The 20,866-nt window shown below is 37.2% G+C and overlaps 1 protein-coding gene across 8 annotated transcripts in view; it reads left to right on the top strand.

Annotated features, from left to right (window-relative positions):
• gramd1bb (GRAM domain containing 1Bb) overlaps positions 1 to 20,866 on the top strand; it is a 132,448-nt gene that overhangs the window by 78,754 nt on the left and 32,828 nt on the right. For 5 of the 8 annotated variants that reach the window (XM_039647567.2, XM_039647568.2, XM_089135287.1 and 2 more), the window contains exons 5-6: positions 15,861 to 16,074; positions 18,481 to 18,501. In XM_039647567.2, the coding sequence (XP_039503501.2) occupies positions 15,861 to 16,074; positions 18,481 to 18,501 (235 nt within the window). The remainder of the gene's footprint in view (positions 1 to 15,860; positions 16,075 to 18,480; positions 18,502 to 20,866) is intronic. The other 3 variants (XM_039647571.2, XM_039647575.2, XM_039647576.2) reach the window with 1 other exon arrangement.

Here is a 20,866-nt window from a genome sequence, read left to right on the forward strand (position 1 = left end):
TATTATTTCTTTAAAAAAAAAAACACGTTATGAGAAATTGATGTATTAATTAATAATTAATGCATTTATTAAATAATGTATTTTAATTATAATAATGCATATGTGTGTTATATTTGTTAGAATTATTACAAAAAGCAGATGTGTATTGTTATTAATAATGTATTCATATATTAAGGAATGGATGTGCATTTTAAATGATAAATGTAACTGTGCACTTCAATAAATATATCAAATTAATTATTTATATATTTGTGTATGGAATTAAATTGCATAATAACATGCTTATTTTATTAACAAAATAAGGTTACACTTTGTTACAGTGTAAATATATATTTAAGTACTGGGCTGAGTACTGGGTGAAACTGAGTACTGCATATTGGTACCTTAGTGGTACATATTAGCACCTAAAATGTACATATTAGCACCTACAATGTACATATTAGTACCTAAATGTACATGTTAGCACCTAAAATGTACATATTAGCACCTACAATGTACATATTAGGACCTAAAATGTACATATTAGCACCTACAATGTACATATTAGGACCTAAAATGTACATATTATCACCTAAGTGTACATATTAGCACCTAAAATGTACATATTAGCTCCTGAAATGGACATATTATCACCTAAAGTTACACTTTGTTACAGTGTAAATATATATTTAAGTACTGAGTAATATTAAGCAACTACATGTACTTACTATAGGGTTAGGGTTAGATTAGGATTTGGTGCATAATTTACTGTTACGGTTAGTACAAGTAACATATGTAACAAGGACACAGTTAAATAAAGTATTATCCAAAATAAATGATCAGTTTCACACTAGTCAAATACACACTTTATCCATATACAAATTACTGTAAGTGACGGCCTCTCGTGGATTGTTATCCACACTCATTTTACAGCGCAGTAATTGTTCTCAACAATTGTCTCATGTGATTTTGTGTGATTTTCAGACAAAATCTCTAAAAACTCACATTACTTCTCCTGAGCTATGAACACATCACATTCAGGTTAGAAGTGTGTGAGGTTTGTGATCGTGTGCTTTTTATACGAGTCCTCTGAGATGGAAGGCTGATTTCTGAAGTGGAGCTGTCAGATTTAACCGGAGCACCTGCTGCTCGCTCACACAGGAACTGGAAACATAGCCTATATCTTAAGCTAATTTATAGGACAATTTAAAAAAGACTGTGTGTCAGCTCCAGAGCTCCTTCACTCTCAGAAATAAAGGTACAAAAGCTGTCACTGGGGCTGTACCTTTTCAAAAGGTACACTTTTGTACCCAAAGGCTGCATATTGGTACCTTAGTGGTACATATTAGCACCTAAAATGTACAAATTAGTACCTAAATGTACATATTAGCACCTAAAATGTACATATTAGTACCTAAATGTACATATTAGCACCTACAATGTACATATTAGGACCTAAAATGGACATATTAGCACCTAAAATGGACATATTATCACCTAAGTGTACATATTAGCACCTAAAATGTACATATTAGCTCCTGAAATGGACATATTATCACCTAAAATGTACATATTAGTACCTAAATGTACATATTAGCACCTAAAATGTACATATTAACACCTAAAATGTACATATCAGCACCTAAAATGGACAAAAGTTTACCTTTTGAAAAGGTACAGCCAGTGACAGCTTTTGTACCTTTTTTTCTGAGAGTGTTGTGGGAATAAGTAGAGCGTATTCTGTGTTTCCTCAGGGGTGTCTGGATCCCCTTCTAATTGATGATGTGCTGAAACTAATTTGTGAACTTTATCGGGTTCTGTTCTGTCCGATGATCTCTTGCTCTTTAGGAAACAACACAGACTTGTGATACCAAAAACCCATGTTCTGACTGAAACAGTGCGATTATTCCTTTTCTCTCTTGTTCTCTCTCTGTCACCCGCACTGGAATACTTTTATATCACTCTTACTTCCCTAGGGATGCTCTTGCTCTCTTCCCTATTCTTCCTGTGTAAATGACAGCTCAGTCATGCTCTTAAATAGGGCAGCACACCGTGGAGTTCGGATCTATTCTGATACAAACACAGCTCTGTGTGCTCTGTAATTACTTTAGAATGATGGACAGACTAATTGACTTTATGTAAACGCACAAACATGCATCTTAAAGTTTTCTATGATACCATATCATTAATGAAGCTGATAGAGATTCTACAAGCATTTTGTAAAGTTTTATTTTAATAAATGTTTTTATTTATTTTTTAAATCAAGGAAATTTCTCTGGCATTTTTTTTTATCTCTTTGTCATATGGAAAACGTACCGAACCATGACACCACTGTGTCGTGTCGTATCGAACCGAACCGTGAACCATTTCACCCCTAATGCATTTGATGATACTTATTATACCATACTTTTGTATTAACATAATAATGTTGACCGATCTGTTTAATGGGCCTTTACAAGATTAAAAAAGTAATGCACTGAGACGATAAATATGCTAAACACAAAATGGCCAAGATTCAATTTGTATTAATTTTTGCATTCTGTTCTGAACTTTGAACCATTGCGTGCTTGTGTTGTTTTTTGGGGTATTAATGTGTCAGGAAATGCTTTAACACTTCCTAATCTTCCATCACGGGACAGGTTAGATCACACAAGCCTTCTAGAGCACTAATGAGGTCACCGTGTTGTTTACAGCACTGCCATGTGGTCGATCGGTCTCTTTATATCAATATCTGCAGTGATGCAGAACAAGACCTCACCGCCTTTCTTTCATATTTTCTTTGACGCTTTTCCTCCTTTGGTCATTTATATGTCAGAGGTCGCACGCCTGTGTCTCGCAGTGGATTCGAACCCGGGTCTCTCACACCAAAGGCATGTGTCTTATCCACTGCGCCCTAATTAAAAACCATTGAAAAAACTAGACTCAGGTAACGACAATGAACAAGAACTAACAGAACTAAACAGAACAAACGAGATAATTATCTGAAGATTTGAAGTGCACATTCAATACAATTAGGCACACTTTTTGTTTTTACAAGGTAGATATGCCTTTTAATCAGTGCTATAGATATATATATATATTCTGTACAGCACTCTAGTATATTGAACAGAGGCTGTTTTCCACCTTGTTTCCCTGTTGTACCAGTAACTGAACCCAGTTGGCCAGCTCCAACGAGCTAAAATGGCTCCAAGTTGTCACAAAGATAGATTTGGTTTCCTCTGTGTCGTTAATTTGGCCGCTGTTTGATTGAATTGAATTGCATTGTGTGACATCATCAGTTGCTCCAGCCAATGAGATTGCATGATGTTGCCATTGGAGAACACTTTTTTTGGCATTGCTGATGTATCCATTGTATCCCATGGAAGTGGCCTTGCTCATAAAAGGCAGTAGCACAAGGCTTCTGAATAATCCCGCACATGTCCCTGTTTGGACATATGGACACACACATTGACTTCTCAGAACCACACTGATTCTCTCGCGTTTTATGAGATGTTAGGTAGGAAATTATACTATATTAGGGCTGGTAGCCTAATTAAAATGATGTGGGTTGACCTCTATGGTCTGACCTTTCCAGCAACTTGGCCATTGTTTCCACTGAAATTATTCTAGATGGTTGAGGATTTTTTTGTTCTGATGTTATCATTTTTTCAGTGTATACACACACACGCACCAACATTATTGTGCAAAATATTTATATTTATATAAAATATTTTTTAAGAAGTCTCTTCGAAGTCTCTCTCCACAAGACTGCATATTTAATCAAAATACAGTAAAAACAGTAATATTGTGAAGTTTCCTATTTAACTATATTTTAAATTGTAATTTATTCCATTACTCCACTCTTCAGCGTCGCATGATCGTTCAGAAATCATTCTAATATGCTGAATTGTTTGTTTTTTGTGATCACATCTTAATTCTCTACCTAAATCCCTTCATGTTTCGAGGCTTTTCTCTAGGGAGTGTGATGTTTCAGAAGAGCGCCCCCTGTGGGAGGCTTTATTTATGAGTGTGTGTGTGAGTGGAGGGCCCTGCATCCATGTGTGGGCTGCTTGCATTTGTGGTAGAGGTTGTTGGTGTTTGTGTCACACCTCATCAAGCTTAAGTCCAGCATTCCTCCTGTGTGTGACCGGCTGCCGCTGTCACCATGGATACGGCTCTTCCATGATCACAGCCGTCACCGGGAACTTCCGACCCAGCTGGGTCCTGCCAAGTCCGGTTTGCCATGACAACGCTGTAAACAGAACAAAGGTAGCTGGCGAAAGAACAGTGTTCTCCATGCTTCAGATTCAACACACTTACTGTAAGAGAATCCACACACACACACAACTCACTTTTCAGTGATGCATATTTACACTGTTCTTCTGCTGTGCTCGAGAGTTGCGAACTTGCTGGTTGAATTAAGTAAATGAATGGGAAAAACTGCCTTTTTGTGTTTGTGCAAATGATTTCATACACTGTTACATGAGGCATTCAGGAATAATCAGGCACTGTTGATGTTGTGTAGTATGAGAATCCCTTCCTGGTTCTGGCAGATCTGTTTATTTGGGTTCACATTGGGTTCATCAACATTAATGGCCTCAGATCTAACTGCTGATGTTTAGAAAGAGATTAGCAGATGGTGATTATAATTTATAGTATAGTATCATAGTATAGTATCGTAATTTATAGTATAGTATTGTAGTATTTTGCCTGTTCTTATTTGTGAAATTTTCATTATTATTTTCATTACCTAGCCTGAGTTCCCCCATGCTGCCTTGCCACAGCGTGATTTTATTCACGCTGCTAGGCTGCCTGGACACCATGAACAAAATTTTCGCCTGAGATAGGGAACCAATCACAAACGATGACGATGATGACGTCTATACGACACTGAAGCAGTTTGTTTTTTATCTATGGATCCAACTTGCGAAGTTACCTTTTGATACGGCCTTTGTGTATACATACCGTAAAACGTCAAATAATAGCCCGGGGTTTTATTTTCCCAAATCGTCGAACTGCACCGGCTTGTATTTGAGACAGACGTCTATCCACAAGTTTCCTACGTCTTGCGTCAAAAGTGGGCGCGTCTTCCGGTTCGAAGTAAACAAAGCGCGACTTGACATACTTCACACTCGTTCATTCAACAGTTGACAGTCATTCAAGTTATAGCGATCCAAACTGCGCTGAACTGTGCAGAATCTCATATGGTCTGTTGTTTCCGGAAGAAACACAAACACGAACCATTCCGGAAACAACGGACCATATGAGATTCTGCACAGTTCAGCGCACTTGGATCAGCGTTCGTAGATCGAACGGTAGAGACTATTTTTCAAAGATGGCTTCTTCCTGTTTTCGCGAAGTTGACTGTATGTATAAAATATCTTCTTATTAAACTGTTTGGACACTGACAAAGTTCTCAATGCTTCGGTTTGAATGTAGAGACCCTTATTATGCTACCGTGTTAGTGTAGGGCTATTTTGAGCCTTGTTAGTGGTAATAACAAGCGATTTTTATTTGTCATTACTCTATGCCCTATATACTAGCGTTATACTAGCGTTATAGGCTAAACTGTTTTAGAGATAACACTATTTACATTCGGCAATCATGAAAACAAATCTCAGATAACGGTTGACTAGGTAACAATGTGTAATTAGACCAAAGGTTCATTTTGCACCGGAGTTCTCCTTTAATCCAACTCCTTTCTCGTTGATTCCCTGTTTATTTGCGTGTTCGCATTTGTCACTGGCGGTATTTTAATTTGAAAATTGCTTATTTTGACAATTGACCGGATGGTCGAGTGTTTCTTGGTGTAACTTCCTGCCAGAATTGACGCGGATCGCGCAAAAAATAGACCAGACGCCGAAACTGGCGCTTCACAGCGCGGGCCGGCTGTGCCGCGGCGCTCCGCGTCTGGTGTGAATGACACCATATGTTAACATGGGCTCCGAAAGGAAGCGGCCTCCGTTCAGCGTCCAGGGTGGGAACCCAGTGTGAGAGTGCACAGCCGCTCTCTCTCTCTCTCTCTCTCTCTCTCTCTCTCTCTCTCTCTCTGCTCGTTATGCGCCCTGTCAAGCGCAGCAGTCACTCTATTCTACATCACTCACCGATCAAAATAGGCTTTGGCGGGACAAAAATGTACTTTGGCGGCCTCTAAAAAGCAGAAGATCTGACAGTTTTAGAAGATTAACAACACCAGGCGTGTAAAAGAGACAGGCATGTATTTGGGGCTCTGCTATTATTTGAAGTTTTACGTAAAATCTCCAACCCATCGTCTTCTTCCTCGTCTAATTTTTTGTCGCTCTACATACATCATCTGGTATTATTGAACCGATTGGCTATGAGTTACGTACAGGCACATTTGATTGACGTTCGTAGCACCCAATGATACGGCTCCGTGCATTCGTAAACCACGCCAACATACGGTTTCCAGACCACGTCTCATTCATATGAATGATACCTTTAATACTTTTTACCTTGAAAAATGAAAATCTATACTCATATTTATTAAAAGAGTAAGAAATTAATTCAACTTAAATTAGGCAAAATATTTGTTTGTAAATAATATTACAAACGTAGATATTTCTTTTTTTTTTGTCTTTTAGACAGTCTAATTTTATATGAAACATAAGTGCAAGAGAGATTCTTAATATTCAGTGTGTTTTTAAGTGTGTGTGTGTGTGTGTGTGTGTATGAGAGAGAGGTCTGTAAAGTAAACTGAAAGCGAATGATGTCAGATCTGTTTCTTTCATCAAGACTAATTAACAAGCCAACTGCTTGCAGCGCCAAGCCACCAGAATGCATCTCTCTCCTTCTCTCTCTCTCTCTCTCTCTCTGGCTCTCATGCACACTAGGTTTTGTCTCTATCATTTTCTCACCTACTCTTCCTTTAGCTTTTCTCTCAGTTTCTCTCTCTCTCTCGTCGTTCTCCAACACTGTCTCCAAACGGTGTGCGAGACGTAGCGTCTCCCGAGCGCTGATCTTTTAGACGTGAGAGAGAGAGAGCTGCTGTAAGCATGAAGAGAGAGGGAGAGACACTATTGCGGGAAGAGCGGTAGCGCCGTTCATTCATCTTTCATCCGTTTGGGAATGTCCTCCCCATCTTCTGTGTCTCCATCCCTCCATCTCTCCTTCGCTCCAAGTGGTGGCGAGTGCAAAGGAGCTGTGATACATGGCAGCCAGGTTAGTCCTGACAGACGTGTGTGAATTTTGCAGCCGTTTGTGTTGTTGTGTTCAGGTTATGAGGTTGTGCATTGGTTGTGTTGTGTTTGAGTTTTATAATCAGCTAACGGCTTCATACCGCTGCTCTCGGCTAAGCCTCTTAATGCAGATTGGTTTCTTTACGACACTTGTCTGCCTGACTCTCTCTCTCTCTCTCTCTCTGTCTCTCTGTCTGTCTGGTGTGTCGTTCTGATGTGAGGAGGAGTGTGTGACTGTGTTTTGATTCGGCAGCAGGAATTGGGTGCGGCACATGGTCTCTGTCACACCCACGCTGTGTGTCTGTCTCTGGAGGATGAACACACACACACACACACACACACGTCTGTTTACATACAGCTCAGTGCATTTCACATGAAAATGATGGTTTACATTTTGTAAACTATTATCTATACAATAGTTGTATGGTCTATAACTTCAGTTGTATTGACATCAGGTGTTGTTTACAGTTCTATGTTGAGGAATAAACAGACAGACTGACTGACTGACTGACTGACATATATAGACAGACAGATAGATAGATAGATAGATAGATAGATAGATAGATAGACAGACAGACAGACAGACAGACAGACAGACAGACAGACAGACAGACAGACAGACAGACAGACAGACAGACAGACAGACAGATAGATAGATAGATAGATAGATAGATAGATAGATAGATAGATAGATAGATAGATAGATAGATAGATAGATAGATAGATAGACAGACATATTGACAGACAGACATATTGACAGACAGACATATAGATAGATAGACAGATAGATAGATAGATAGATAGATAGATAGATAGATAGATAGATAGATAGATAGATAGATAGATAGATAGATAGATAGATAGATAGATAGATAGATAGATAGATAGATAGATAGATAGACAGACTGACATATACATAGACAGACAGACAGACAGACATATAGATAGATAGACAGACAGACTGACAGATAGACATATAGATAGATAGGTAGACAGACAGATAGACATAGATAGATAGATAGATAGATAGATAGATAGATAGATAGATAGATAGATAGATAGATAGATAGATAGATAGATACTGTAGATAGATAGATAGATAGATAGATAGATAGATAGATAGATAGATAGATAGATAGATAGATAGATAGATAGATAGATAGATAGATAGATAGATAGATAGATAGATAGATAGATAGATAGATAGATACTGTAGATAGATAGATAGATAGATAGATAGATAGATAGATAGATAGATAGATAGATAGATAGATAGATAGATAGATAGATAGATAGATAGATAGATAGATAGATAGATAGATAGATAGATAGATAGACAGACTGACATATACATAGACAGACAGACAGACAGACATATAGATAGATAGACAGACAGACTGACAGATAGACATATAGATAGATAGGTAGACAGACAGATAGACATAGATAGATAGATAGATAGATAGATAGATAGATAGATAGATAGATAGATAGATAGATAGATGATAGATAGATAGATAGATAGATACTGTAGATAGATACTGTAGATAGATAGATAGATAGATAGATAGATAGATAGATAGATAGATAGATAGATAGATAGATAGATAGATAGATAGATAGATAGATAGATAGATAGATAGGCTACTGTAGATAGATAGATAGATAGATAGATAGATAGATAGATAGATAGATAGACAGACAGACAGACAGACAGACAGACAGACAGACAGACAGACAGACAGACAGACAGACAGACAGATAGACAGATAGATAGATAGATAGATTTAGAGATTTACATGAAACAAATATAGAATAGAATCATTTTTGCGCCCTATTTGTTTGTATTGTTTAAACGTTTGTTAGACTTACGCTTAAAACAAGGGGAAAAAACAATTTGCTAATGCTTGTGTGAAGTGTAGCAGGCTTCCTTTGTGTGTGTGTGTGTGTGTGTGTGTCCTGGCAGTTGGTCATTATTCACGCTCAGCCAGTACTGCAGAGAAAACAGAGCCTTCCGGAACAGCCCAGAGTCCTTCCCATGGCAAACTGGACAGGGCCATTCTTGTTTACACCCGTGACAGTTCAGAGAGGGGTTGTGGATGTTTTGGGGTCCTTTGGCAATAAAGTGAAAGTGAGATCATTCGTTTTCAGGAGTGCCTGTTTTGTCCGTCGAAGGTTTCTGTGTTTGTGTGGGATTTTATTTTATTTTTCATTAGTTTTGTTAACTTCCAGCAATATACATATATATACGAATAAGAATGTGTATGTGTGTGTATATCCAGCCCGTTCTCATTCTTTAGCGTCACATAGAACGCTATATGACAAAACGGCGCTATACTACGCACATGGCACCCTTTATCGTTAATATTCACGCGAACCCAAGTCGTCATAAATCCTTTAGCGTAATATGAGACTACCCTACCCCACACCTAAACCTACCCATCACAGCACGTGTTATATTAACGATAACCGGTGCCATGTGCGTAGTTTAGCGCCGTTTTGTCATATAGCGTTCTATATGACACTGAAGGATGAGAATGCGTTGGTATATATAGATATAAATATAACCCTAGTCATGAAACTCTTCTAAACTGCTGATTGGTTCCCATAAAGTCATTTTTTTTTTTTGTTCTATCGATATAACCAATTCATTTGCACCCTGAACCAGCTCAACTCAGTGCAGTGCACTATGGGGATTTCCCCTCGCCTTCCACCTTCCCCAGCACCACCTGACTACTTAAAAGCACTACTTAAACGTTTTTTTGTTTTTTTGTTTTTTTAAGTCTTTAATTTTGATGTCTGGGTTTTAAATTTTGTGCTGTATGTAGCTTCTCTGTATTGTATTATTCCTCAAACCATTGTCAACCACGGCTATTATGATTTTCGCTGTTTACCTACTACGCTGCGTGTGGCCTACTGCAATGTTTTTATTATTCAAACCTGCTTGGCTTATCATCTTTTACCCATTCCACATTTGAAAAATAAATGAACACAAGTTCAAGGATTTTGTTTTTCTTTGCTGGTAGGGACGTGAAATAGGTATTAATTTTGTATATAAATGATCTTGTAGGACTCCTGTAGGAACCCTGATATAGCCTACTTATAAAGTGGGAGATTATAAGTATTATAAACTTATAAACTTATTAAGATAAGTTGTAAGTTCAGTCTTATCCAGTAATCAAGAAACACTGGAAAAAGCATTGGTCTTGGTAAAATAAAAATAAAAAATAAATAAAAAGATACCATTTAATAAGATGTTATCATTCTAAACATTTGTAAATGAATTAATTGAAATATTTTTGTTGGAGAGTGTGTTAATTCGCACGAGGAAAGACGATAATGTGAGCTGTAAAATTTAGCACCGTACTCTGAATATTGCAAAACGCCCCTGTTGCCATAGCAACATTAACACAGCAGAACTGTCACGTCATTCTCGCACAAACACGTAAAGCGCGTTTGCACTGTTGCGCACCTGTGGATCTGATTGTTTTGGGATGTTTCCAGTGGACACGGAGCTGACATCTTTGATAACATCATGAAAGCACATGTCCATGCGTTCGTTATAACACTCCGCCATCTCTCTCTTTCTCCTCGTCCCTGTGGAGTGCAACCACTTCCAAACTTGGCCAGTCCTGCGCTGACTGTTTCCATGGAAACATATTCACTTGTGGCAGGCTACACTGAAGGAAAAGAGCTGGTGCTGTGAGTGAATGTGTCTGTGTGCGCGTCATTCCCATTATTTCGGAGGGTCTGCCCTCTCCGCTTGACTGCGTCTCACACAAACACAAATTCATCCTCCTTCACACATTTAGTTTCAATGTGGGATAGAACGAACCACTGCGAAGTGATCTGATTGGTGAATAGATGCAAGAAAGAAAAGGAGAAAGTGTGAAGTTTGAACCAGTATTATTATTATTTTGGTAACACTTTACAATAAGGTTCATTAGTTAATGTATTAACTAACATGACTAACCATTAGCAATACATTTGTTACTGTATTTGTTAATCTTTGTTAACGTTAGTTAATACAAATCCAGCTGTTCATTGTTTGTTCATGTTAGTTCACAGTACATTAACTAGATTTGAATAAAATATTAGTGAATGTTGAAATTAACATTAACAAATATTAACAAATGCTAAAGCAGTATTGTTCATTCTTAGTTAATGTTAACTAATGTAGTTACAGTAACTAATGAACCTTATTGTAAAGTGTTACCATTATTTTTAATTGTAAAAATGCAGAAAGTTTTCATTTAGAGTTGAGGTGTTGGATGTAGATGTAACTAGCTGTCAGTGTCCTGTTAGTTGAGATATTAGGAGGTTCATTCTTCATTCGTTCGTTCACACGTCCCGTTTCCTTGGATAAAATCGCAATTTTCTCACGATTTACATATGGTTGGAAACATTAAGGATGTTGTAAGTAATCAACTAAACAAAATATATAACATATATAATATATAACAGCAAAAATCCTGCATACCTTTAAGGATGGCAAATGTAATAGTTTGACAAGGAAAGTAAAAAAAAAACAACTTTTGTGCTCATATTTTAATTTCAAATAGTCCGGAGATTAATTATTCCTCTCTTGGTGGTTCCTCATTGAAAGCAGTGATTAGCTGTGTTAGATTGCTAGACTGACGCTAGGATTAGCATGCATCTATCTCTGCTGATCACTGTGATCAGTCCACTCACACACACTCACACTCTCTCTCAAGGCCTCGCTGAAACTGTAGAATAGCGTAGTGACCTCGTTTTACAATTGTGATTGGCTAGTAGTGACGTCAGACGTTGCATAAGACCCTGTAGTGTGACCAGGTTGCTCGCGTTCGAAGCTGGAGAGAGTCGAGCATCCGGAGACAAGCCAGCAAGTGTTGTGACTGATTTACATACGGGTCGGAAATAGTGTGTGTGTGTATGTGGAATTGTGTTTGTGTTCATTTGATAAGTGTGCATCTATGGTGACATCAGTCACTTTGTTACATCTGTATAGGACTTGTGTTGGTCAGTGGCATTCCTGTGGGGATTTTAAGTTAATTGGTGTTTAATGTAGACATATTTGAGTTGTACAGTAATATTTTTATAATATTATATAACATAATATACTGAATTAAAATAATATGTTAATATATATTAGGTCTGTGCAAAGATTAATTGCGATTAATCGTATCCAAAATAAAAGTTTGTGTTTACATACTATATTTGTGTGTGCTGTGTATAATCACTTTGCATATATAAATACACACACGCATGCAAATATTTAAGAAAAAGTGTTATTTATATATAAAATATTTATATATAATATAGATAATGTATTTAAATATATACAATATTGACGTGCAAATAATTCTTAAATACATATGCATATGTATTTATATACACGGCACACACACATATATTATGTAAACACAAACTTTTATTTTGGATGCGATTAATCGCAATTAATCTTTGCACAGCCCTAATATATATGATAATACATGTATTAACTAGTATAATATTTTATTTGTTATTTATTTAATATTATTCATTTATTTTATTTTGATAGAAAAAAGATATGTAATTATTGTATTTTTTTTCTCCACATTTTCAGTCCACTGTATTTGAATTAGGGTTTTTATTGTTAAGTAAAGCTAAAACCATAAAAAAAAATTCCATTACATGAAATGAAATAAACATTAACTGAAATAAAGTAAAATAATTCAAACTTAAACTTATTTCATTTCAGCTAGTTGACCATATTTAATTTAATTTAAATTGAAGTACAAAATAGATAAAACTGAAGAAAACTTAAAAATTTTAGTCTGGAGTACTTATGCTAAAAATTCAGCTTTGTGTCACAGGAATAAATACAAATTTTACATTTATTAAAATAGAAAACAATTATTTTAAATTTCATTTCCAGTGTTCATCATAGTTGGGTAAACTTTTTTTCCCCGTTTACTCGAATAACAAAAGAAAAAGTGTTTCCGTGACTTTCCAAAATAGGAAATATAAAATGTCAAATATGGCGTCTCTGCCCAGCCGTATATTAGAACCATGAACTCAAAATAAGCATTTCTTATTTTTTTATGGAATATTGCATTTATTATAAATGATTTATCCGTGCACATCATTATTTTTTTATTCATGTGCCTCGTAATCTTTACTCAAAAGAACTTCTCCTCCCTCTTGCAGTGACATCTTGTCAGGGATGGGTGAAGGGATGAGGCGAGGACTCAAGAATGCAGATATGGGCTTTTTATTAATCAAAAAAAATAAAACAAATCAAACAAAAACTACCGCGTGGGGGAAAGCATGACTGGCTGGACTAGGCAGGACAAGGCAGGAAACAACAGGGAGCAGGTAAACATGATACGCACATACGACATCCATCCGGCCCGCGACCGCAAACACAGGGAGAATAAAAAGGGAGAGCAAACGAAGCAGGGAACGAGAGAGGACAAGTAGGACAGATGAACCTATAATCAGGTAACAGCAAGGACGGGGTTAAAGGAGTAGTTCACTTTTAAGAAAAACTTTTGCTGATAATTTACTCACCCCCATGTCATCCGAGATGTCCATGTCTTTCTTTCTTCAGTCGAAAAGAAATTAAGGTTTTTCATGAAAATATTCCAGGATTTTCTCCATATAATGGACTTCAATAGGAACCAAACGGTTCAAGATCCAAAAAACAACACTGCAAACTGTTCAAAGGGCTTTAAACGATTCCAGACGATGAATAAGGGTATTATCAAGCGAAACGATCCCTCATTTAAAAAAAAAAACAAAGTTTAAGTTTTATAAGCACAAATGCTCGCCTTGCTCTGTTGTGTGATGTGCGTTCGTGACAAATTCTTCAAAATGAACGAATCTTTTTTCGTGTCATTTGGTTCATTCAACGAACGAAATGAACGAATTGACTTGGGAAAAGATTTGTTCATTTTGATGAACGAGTTCGAACAGGAGAGTCACAAACGTGTGTCACAGAACAGAGCAAGGCGAGCATTTGAGCTTATAAAACTTAAACTTTGTTTGTTTGTTTTTTTTTTTTGTTATTTTAATGAGCAACCGTTTCGCTTTATAAGACCCTTATTCATCGTCTGGAATCGTTTAAAGCCCTTTGAACAGTTTGAAGTTTGCACTGAAACTGTCTTTTGGACCTTGAACTGTTTGGTTACCAATAAAGTGCATTATATGGAGAAAAAACCTGGACTGTTTTCATCAAAAACTTTAAAGGAGTAGTTCACTTTTAAAAAAAAAACTTTTACTGCAAATTTACTCACCCCCATGTCATCCAAGATGTCCATGTCTTTCTTTCTTCAGTCGAAAAGAAATTACGGTTTTTAATGAAAACATTCCAGGATTTTTTTCCATATAATGGACTTCAGTGGGAACCAAACGGTTCAAGGTCCAAATGAGAGTTTCAGTGCAGCTTCAAAGGGCTTTAAACGATTCCAGACGATGAATAAGGGTCTTATCAAGCGAAACGATTGGCCATTTAAGAAAAAAAAAGTTTACGTTTTCTAAGCACAAATATTCACCTTGCTTTGTTCTGTGATGCGGTTTTGTGACTCTCCTGTTCAAACTCGTTCATCAAAATGAACGAATCTTTTTTCGAGTCATGACTCGAAGAGTCCTAGATAAGACCCTTATTCATCGTCTGGAATCGTTTAAAGCCCTTTGAAGCTGCACTGAAACTCTCATTTGGACCTTGAACCGTTTGGTTCCCATTGAAGTCCATTATATGGAGAAAAATCCTGGAATGTTTTCATCAAAAACCTTAATTTCTTTTCGACTGAAGAAAGAAAGACGTGGACATCTTGGATGGCATGGGGGTGAGTAAATTATCAGCAAAAGTTTTTTTCAAAAGTGAACTACTCCTTTAAGGAGAGCACATGGCACATAGAAACAAACATGAAAGCATGTGACCGAAGAAAAGCGCGTACACAGAACACGTGGGCCTGAGTGAACCTGAAAACACACACTCGCACACGAGAATGAGTGAATGCTCATTCCTTTAAACACACAGAGCATGAATGCCTGAATCCCGACAGAACGGAAACCTAACTAGACCGAAGTGCCGGGATCTGAACACCATTCTCCACATGCACACACAAAAACAGGAGAGCGCATGGCCCGGGTAATGACGAGACAGTCTGAGTTTCAGGACTCTGTCACCAAACCACAATAAACCACACCGAACCCTGACACATCTCTTCTCTGGCGGGACATCCTGTCAATCCACAACCATCCAATCAATTCCCCACAGAAATGTAGTCCCACGCTGCATTGTTTCTTGTTCAAGAAGCCATTTCACAATAGTGAAGAAAAGTCTATCACAACTTCCATTTCATGCCGACTTGAAGCAGTTCTCTGTTATTTCAAGGAAATTTCACACAAAGTACAGTATTATAAATGTTTTTTAATGGACATTGGGTAACAGTTTACTTGAAGGGGTCATGACAAAGACACTGACAGGTTATGATGTATTGGTTTATGTCAATGTCATATTTGCATTCAAAATGTCATTATTGAGCGAATGACACTTAATGTCAGTTGTCATAAACATGCATAAATCCTACTTCATATTCAAGTCATGGTTATGAAGGTGTCATGTCAGTCTTATGCACACCCCTTCAAGTAAAGTGTTACCGGACATTGTTAATAACTGTAAATGACAGTCTGTGAAAAGTGTCCATTGTGGTGTCGTGTGTGTCTCGTTCTCCCCAGCACTGCCAGTAACTCTAACCGGAGTTCTCCTGCTTGCTCTCCGGTCCTGCGGAAGCGCTGCCGCTCTCCCACTCTGCAGAACGTCGAGGCGGATAACATGGTGGAGAAAGGCTCTGAGCAGTCCGACACCTCCAGGTCCCCGTCCACCCCTGAGCAACTGGTCACGCGCAACTTCTCGGGACAGTCCACGCGCAGCGGGGGCAAGAACTCCAAGGTAAGACCTTCTCATTCGGCTCGTTCTCCAGGGGAAATGAATCTGAGGCACTTGTGAATACGTTGAGATCCAGGGTCCTACCTGCTACCTCACCTCTTGTTGTCCCATAGATATATACATTAGATGTCATCTTGGGGTTCTAAGCATAGATATTCACAATAAAGGCAAGACGGCGGAGTTTCTATCGTCATCACCGGCGGCCATCTTGTCACAGGCAAGCTTCAGCACGAACACAAATACTCTTATCTCGTTGAAATCTTGACGGATTTACAAACGGTTTGGTTTCTATAATTCTGGATGATTATTTATGTATGCACTTATTATTCATAAGTATGCATTGTCATAACTACATCTCTGACGTTTATAACAAACCAAACCGTTTGGAAATCGGTAGAAAATTGAGCAAGTTATAGCTATTTAAAAAGTACGTGCACCATTAAAACACAATGTTACGAGTGAGCGAGCTGCCTGTGACAAGATGGCCGCCAGGTGCAGACGTCGACCTCCATTGGCCTGCAGCGTGGACGAGACATCTAGCCTTTATTGTGGATATCTATGGTTCTAAGCATGCGTCAAAACCGCCGCCATCTTGGAACAGGCGTCTTGCCATAGGAAGTAGCTATAGGCAACGCTGCTATCTCCGCCTGTACTTCGCATTCATGGATTTTCGGACTTTTGTGATGGTCACACGAACGAAATCTGGACTCAATGATAAATACATGTCTGACCATTGGAACGAACCAAAAAACCTAGAAAATCGCATTCATTACGATTTATGGAGATTTTATTTCCGTTAGACCTTTGCCTACATTGACGCTTATGCATTAAAGAGGAGGGGCTCCCCTGATCCAAGATGGCGGCTCTATTGACGCATTCGTTCCAGTGAACTGCCGTAGCCAATGTGACATCTAGTGTATATATCTATAAATGTTATTGTCCAATCATATCATGCGTCAGACGCTGATTTGGCAGATTTTCTATTACTAAGCATCCGCTGCTTTTACAGTCTTTATACCAAACCCATACTTTTTTCATCATTTTACACCAAAGTGTGCTATGCAGGTATACTAAATTGAAATCATGTTCAAATGTGACTTTAGTTTAAACGAGTCTATCTCAGACAGGAACGCGAACCTGCTCACCCTCACACACTCCTCCTGTGTTGTGTGAACATATGAAGTCAGGAAAGGGTGAAGTAGCAGCAAACCCAGTCAATGAGAACATGTTCAGTCAAGACCGACACACAGACACAAACACAGGACCTTCAATCCCAATCCGAAGGCTCATTCTCAGGAAACGGTGCATTTATTGTAGAAAATGGCAGGAAAATTTAGGTATTTATGTAGGTTTTGAAAAACACTTTTGAAACAAGTCTCTTCTGCTCACCAAGACTGCATATTTGGTCATTAAATACAGTAACATTGTGAAATATTATTATTTTTTTAAATAGCTGTAATATATTTTTAAATGTAATTTATTCCTGTGAGCAAAGCTTACTCTTCAGTCTTCAGTGTCACATCATGATCCTTCAGATATAATTATTATAATATGAATGAAACATCTAATAACATCTATTTTTATGTTGAAATCAAATCAGTTGTGCTGCTTCATAATGTTTTGCAAACCATGATAAAAAAAAATTCAGGACTCATTGATTATTAAAAAAGTTCAAAAGTACAGCATTTATTTGTAATAGTAATTTTTTGTAACTTTATAAATCTCTTTACTGTCATTTTTGACTGTAAAGACATTATATATTATATATATATATATATATATATAATTACATTATTGTTATATAGAACATACTAAAAAAAAACATAAAAAATTGCCATGTAAATTAAATATTGTAAAATCTATCAATTAAGTTAAACAAGCATCTTTAGTTAGGCCCCCTGCTGGTAGATATGTATAACTACACCGTACCGTCAGATTTAAATCATATTATAAACCTCCTTGATGCAGACACACACACACACAGCACTGTCAATTGACATCTTTTTCTGAGAATGACCCGGAGATATTTGTTCATATGTTTCTAAGAACCGCTAATAAACTGGACTAAACAACAGATGATTTGTTTATGCATCTCAAAAATCACATTCACATGCGGGAATGAATGAATGGACGGTGTGAATGGAGAGATGATTTGATTGTGAAATGCAGAGTAACTCACATCATCATTCTGTCTGTCTCATTTCAGCTTTCACGGTCGCTTGTTCTTCCTGTTTTCTTTGATTTTGTCACTCACTCTGCCTTGTTTTTCTTTCTTTCTTCAATACGTTTGCTGATGTCATATACAATGTCTTTGATCTAAACCTGACTATCATGTTCTTCTCGCTGTTTGTGGTTGTTCTGATTTGTGTTCGTTTTCTGATTTCTGTTTTTCTCCTCGATGCATGCTAGTCTCACAAGCGACTTTCCAAAGTAAGCATTTCTCTCTTCTGTTCTGTATTCGCCCTTGTTTACACCCGCTGTGTCTGCATACCTCCTCCAGTGATCTGTTTCTCTGTTATCGATTTGTCTTGTCTGACTCTGCCTGTTTGTGTGAATGCAAGTGTGTGTCCAAGTGTTTGTTTAAACAAAAACCATCCGCTTTCCTGTTGGCAGTCACCTGTGATGCTTTTATTCTGCATAATAGTTCGATAAGCGGTTAAAGAGATCAAGTGTTTGACGATAATGGTTTAAATATTGTTTAATTGTTTGGTTATTTGGTTTCACTTCATTTTAAGGTGACGTTGTTACGGTGTCATTTTAATTGAGGACATTTGGTTCAGGGTTAGTTACTTGTAATTATGCAACATTTACTGTTATTGCTATAGTAAGAAAGATGTGGAACTATGTCACCTTAAAATTTGGTGTCAACATTTCCTTTTACATCTCAGAATGAATGCAGTTTAACATAAGCTCAAATCAAGAGAATGTCAAATGGCATGGTTTATTTCACCTCATCTAGTTCATTTATCAATACATTCTGTACATTTTAAACCCTGAAACAGTGAAATTCCCAACATTTAATTCCAATAATTCCAGATTATGTTAATATTTTTCTATTAAAACAGCTGAAAAGACTTTTTATCATAGCACAGAGGTTGCATATAGTCGGGGAGCCAAAGTCTCAAAAGCTCTATAAAATGTGTTGAACCTGACATGGTCTGCCATACTTTTTATTTGTGTTTTTTCTGTTAACTTTGACCCCAAGAACAAATAATTAGAGGGTCTGCTTTACCGGAAATATCGAAAAAAAAAAATTGTGGCCATTTTAGTGTGCGCACCCTTTATTTTTTATCAGAAAAATGTAAAAAATCATCCACTATTTTTCCACTATTTTCAGGTTTACTTCATTGGCAATCAACTATTCCCTTAAGTTATGACATCAGGCAATATGCCTTTCTTTTCACCAAACACTATACTCATTACACAGAAAAAATTATAAAAATCCAAACAAAATCAATGGATCTGTGATGATTTCACTACTAGTTGGCAATCAACAGGCTCAAAAAAAATAATTTTTCACATTTTTCTGATAAAAAAATAAAGGGTGCGTACACTAAAATGGCCACAATTTTTTTTTTGCGCGAAATTTCCGTCCAATTATTTGTTCTTAGGGTCAAAGTTAACAGAAAAAATACAAATAAAAAGTATGGCAGACCATATCAGGTTCAACCCATTTTTGAGACTTTGGCTCCCCGACTAATAAGTGTATTCATTCCACAACCACAATCTCAAACACGATAATCGAGATTCATGTATGGATTTATTCAACTTGATCTCATTAGTATTCGTAGGTACGTTTCTATAGACAATGAAACGCACAATATTGGCATATCGACAGCATTAAAACGTAAATATATATGTATGGACAACTTTACAGATGTTCAAATGTGTACGAATCCCTGTTTATGAAAATTAAACTTGTGACATTAATATATGGATTCTATTGTATGTAATTGTAATATCAATAACACAACAAGGATTACAAAATGTTAAACAAGACTACATTTTAAAACCTTAAAACCGATTATTTATTTTGTTTGCTGTGGAACACGGATGGCATTATCTCATTATTGTCTTAAGCAGTGACTGACAACAATATAGCAAACATTAGTTCCACACACCTGTTTCTGTTCATTATGTCTCCTTCTGTATTAAAGGGATAGTTCGCTTTGAAATTGATTTTTGGTATGTTTTAGCTTACCTCAAGGCCATCCAAGTTGTAGGTGTCTTTGTTTCTGCTGTAGTTTCAATTTTTGATATTTTTAGGTCAAACCGTTCTCGTCTGTCAGTTTTGCGCCGACGTCACGTGAAAACTGGAGGCGGCCAATGCAAACCAGCACAGATTCGGCTACATAATAAGGAGCTTAAATTACTTTTATTATTATTAAATATCATCTTATTGTGTTGTTTGGTGCGAGTATCAATGAAAAATGAATATGCTATGGACTTTTTATTTACCGATTGAAGTGCGCCTGGTAAATGCGCCGTTATAATAGTATTGCGCCATGAAACAAGCGCACCTCGTTCATCACGCTCTTAAAGGGATGTGATATGACGCTCTTATTGGTTTATTTCCGTTACGCCCAAACCACACCTATGAATAATGAAGCTACTCCAGACCAACCCCTTTTAGATTTGCGCCAGGCGCAAGAGGCGTTTATCCCGCCGGGAAAATAGCAACAGCGCTAGGATCCGCCCACAAAGTTACTTGCGCTTAATTACGCTTTGACACTTGCGTTTCAGATCGTTAAAATAGGGCCTATAGTGTTACTACACATTTCTTTATTACTTCTTA

Source organism: Pimephales promelas, chromosome 10, assembly GCF_988280905.1.
Source record: "Pimephales promelas chromosome 10, fPimPro1.hap1.1, whole genome shotgun sequence".
Lineage (NCBI taxonomy): Eukaryota > Metazoa > Chordata > Actinopteri > Cypriniformes > Leuciscidae > Pimephales > Pimephales promelas.